At 34.6% G+C, this 3225-nt stretch overlaps 1 protein-coding gene across 1 annotated transcript; it reads right to left on the bottom strand.

Annotated features, from left to right (window-relative positions):
* Positions 1 to 425: 425 nt before the first annotated feature.
* On the bottom strand, positions 426 to 2450 carry LOC110447984 (stress-activated protein kinase JNK-like; the record flags this gene model as incomplete). Its single annotated transcript, XM_021493999.1, is given in 4 exon segments — positions 426 to 736; positions 1130 to 1201; positions 1428 to 1593; positions 2313 to 2450. Coding segments are annotated over 4 exon segments (687 nt in total), but the record flags the coding sequence as incomplete, so codon positions are not given.
* Positions 2451 to 3225: the final 775 nt, after the last annotated feature.

The following is a 3225-nucleotide window of genomic DNA, read 5'->3' as shown; positions in this document are numbered from 1 at the left end:
CAATTTTACAATGTAATACCCTCATCCACCAAAGATGATTCTGATCAAGTTGAAAATGTTCCATTCATTGGTTCTTGAGAAGAAGTCGAAATTGTAAAAAGTTTACGCACGACGGACGACAAACGGAAAGCGATAAGCATAGCTAGGTCACTTGAGCAAAGCTCGGGTGACCAAAAAACTATCAAGTTATATTGAAATGTACTTTAAATTATATTTTTCTGACTAAAACCATCAGGATAACATACATTTTTCCCCATTACTATTTCAAAAATTAAAATCCAAAATCCCTGCATTAGTGGAAAATTAAGGAAATAAGGAACACCAAAGATGTACACTAAAATGGTTATGACAAAACACTTTAGTAAGAGACATAATTTCCAACTTAATATTACAAAATAATGTTCAAATACATCAATATCACTTACCCCATTGACTTCATGCTCATCATACCACACATTTATATATGGATGCATTAATGCTTCGTTTACAGAAATCCTTTTTTCTGGGTCTACCACTAACATTCTAGATAGGAGATCACGAGCCATGCTGGCCCTTAGTCCACTATGGTCAGCACTGTCCTGAGGAAATATCACATCTGGGAATAGTCTATCAAAGTTATAACCAGCATGGCGAGGCCGGTTTTCCACGTAACTCCTTACTGTTGGTTGCAGTCTTTGCATAAATTCCCTCGACGGCGTTCCTAACTGCTCTATGATTTTGTTCCACTGATCGATATCTGTACGCCAAATTAAGGATATCCCAAAAAATAAAACCAGTACTGTATAGTGTTCTAAATACCCATTTTCCAATAACAATGACTTACTGCAATCAAAGCCCAGGAAAATTTACAGGAAACATCTTTGGCCTTCCCAAAATGAAACAGTATGAAGCTAAACTCATATCATTAATACTGAAGACATTTTTATAAGAAGTGTGTATTTTTAACAAGTGAAGTAATGATATAAAATATTGATCGATTGATTTATCATTCAAGGATCTGTGCTTTTTGTGAGGATATTTACTGGCATAACAATAATTGTTTGAGTGATACACGTAATTGAAATCGTCATCAATGCAAATTAATTTGAAATATAAATGATGCACAGTAGTTGTTTTATTGAAAGGATACGATCACTGCCTGGAAACATCACAGCTCCTCGGATCAACTCAGCCATAATACATCCCACACTCCATATGTCCACTGTCAAAGGAAACAGCAGTTGGGTAGCTATGCTATGCATTTATCTAAAAATGGGTTCTTTTAGGTCTTTTTATTTTGATAATTTTGAAAAGTAAACAACCTTTCTTTACAGCTTATGTTGAAATCATGAAATATTCTGATGTTTATAATAACTGTATAGCTGAATCATGATTTTTTTGTTTTATTCCTCTGAAGATTAATACCTAATTTATTGCTAGCTACCTACCGTTCTCTTTGTACCCCATGCCCAGAATGACCTCTGGAGCTCTGTAGTACCGGGTCACAACATAGGGTGTCATCATGAATGCTGTGCCCTGGGTACGTGCAAGACCAAAGTCTAAAATCTTCAGCGTACAATCTGACTTCACAACTATATTGCTTGGTTTCAAATCCTGAAAAAAAGAGTATATTCCATTATCATATTATGTATCGATGAAATCCAAACAACTCTATTTTAAACTTTTCATTTCTTTACAGTTAACTTTAAATGATCAATCAACACTGTAGTACATGGATTTATATTTCTGTTACACCACAAGAACAAAAGTTTGATTATAAGAAATCTTTTATTTAATTACTAGGTAAATCATCATCATAATATTGTGCAAAACATTTACCATGTGATCAAACTCAAACTGACCATACTGCGTAAAAGTAAGACATTTATCTTATACATCAATGGGATAAATTGTTGAAGACCACATTGAAACCCATAATTGAAGAGCAATATAACATAGAGCAATCCAAGCTTAGCTTTCTGGCAGTGGCCATAGTAGAGAAATAAATCAGCATTGATTAAATGCCTGACTTGTAGGAGTTTCCCCATGACTCCATTCAAACTATATGGAATGTTATATCACTGCTCCTCTGGCTCTTCTACCTGTGGAGACTCAAAAGTTAGGTCATTGGGTATTCGTTTCCATCTGTTTTCAAGAGTATTTCGAGTTACAGCAGATACTGTGGACCTGTAAACTTGAAATGGTAGGCCTTTTGGATTAACAGTGTCAAAGCTTTTATCAGACCTATACCGTTTTCCAATAGTCAGGACAGAATGGCAGGAGTAAAGATCAAGCAGCTTAAGTTTGTTGGAAAAGAGTAATTTAAGACATACTCTGTGGATGATGCCAGCCGAGTGTAAGTGTTTGATGCCACATAACATCTGGTACAAGAGATATGACATCCTCTCATGGTCAAGGTCCATGTTGATCACCTGGCATAGATTGGCATCCATAAGTTCCATCACAAGATACCTGTCCAAAGAATATATGTAGAGTTAAGTACAAACTTGATGAGTACTGATTTGTTAGGCTAATAAACTCACTAATTGAATACGAATTTCATGATGGATATTTGTTGGAACCATATTATGTGTAGACATAATGTTTTTTTTTAGAACAAATAGTCATGATCTCAAGCCTTCTTCTAATGCAGAAATCTCCTGATATTTACTTTGTAGCCACTGTGTCTACATTGTCACTTCACAAACTTTCACTTTCAAGCACTTCAGGACTATAAATATCACAGAAAATGTCTAAAGGGAGGTAATTCTTACTAACTCGGTTCTCGGTAAGCCACCAACAACATTTAGGATTTCGGGGTTTTGAATACAAAGATTTATTGTGCAATCATAACTTGTATACCATTGGGTGCCTTGAAATTGAATGCTTCCATATATTTCTGCAACAGGCAGCCAAGTAGAGGGCATTATCTGAATATTGCATTTTCCAGTGTTGCCAAACCTGTGTAGGTTCTCATTGTTTTATGTATTATAGGTACCAAATCAATTTCATTTTGACATGAAATGCAAGGTTTACTATGTCAATTGGTATTTGTTACATTTTGAAAGCTTAAATGTTTTGTGTTTTTACAAGTAGTAACAATTATGATATTTAATAATATACTCATCAACCTTCAGATACANCATCTATATACAGACACGACTATGTACATACCTGTATATATATACACCTGTATACACATATTATACTACACATCTGTATAAAGTATCTGTGTAACATCTATAT

This window comes from Mizuhopecten yessoensis, unplaced genomic scaffold, assembly GCF_002113885.1.
Source record: "Mizuhopecten yessoensis strain PY_sf001 unplaced genomic scaffold, ASM211388v2 scaffold407, whole genome shotgun sequence".
NCBI classification, from domain to species: domain Eukaryota; kingdom Metazoa; phylum Mollusca; class Bivalvia; order Pectinida; family Pectinidae; genus Mizuhopecten; species Mizuhopecten yessoensis.
This window is presented reverse-complemented; position numbering and strand designations above follow the sequence as displayed.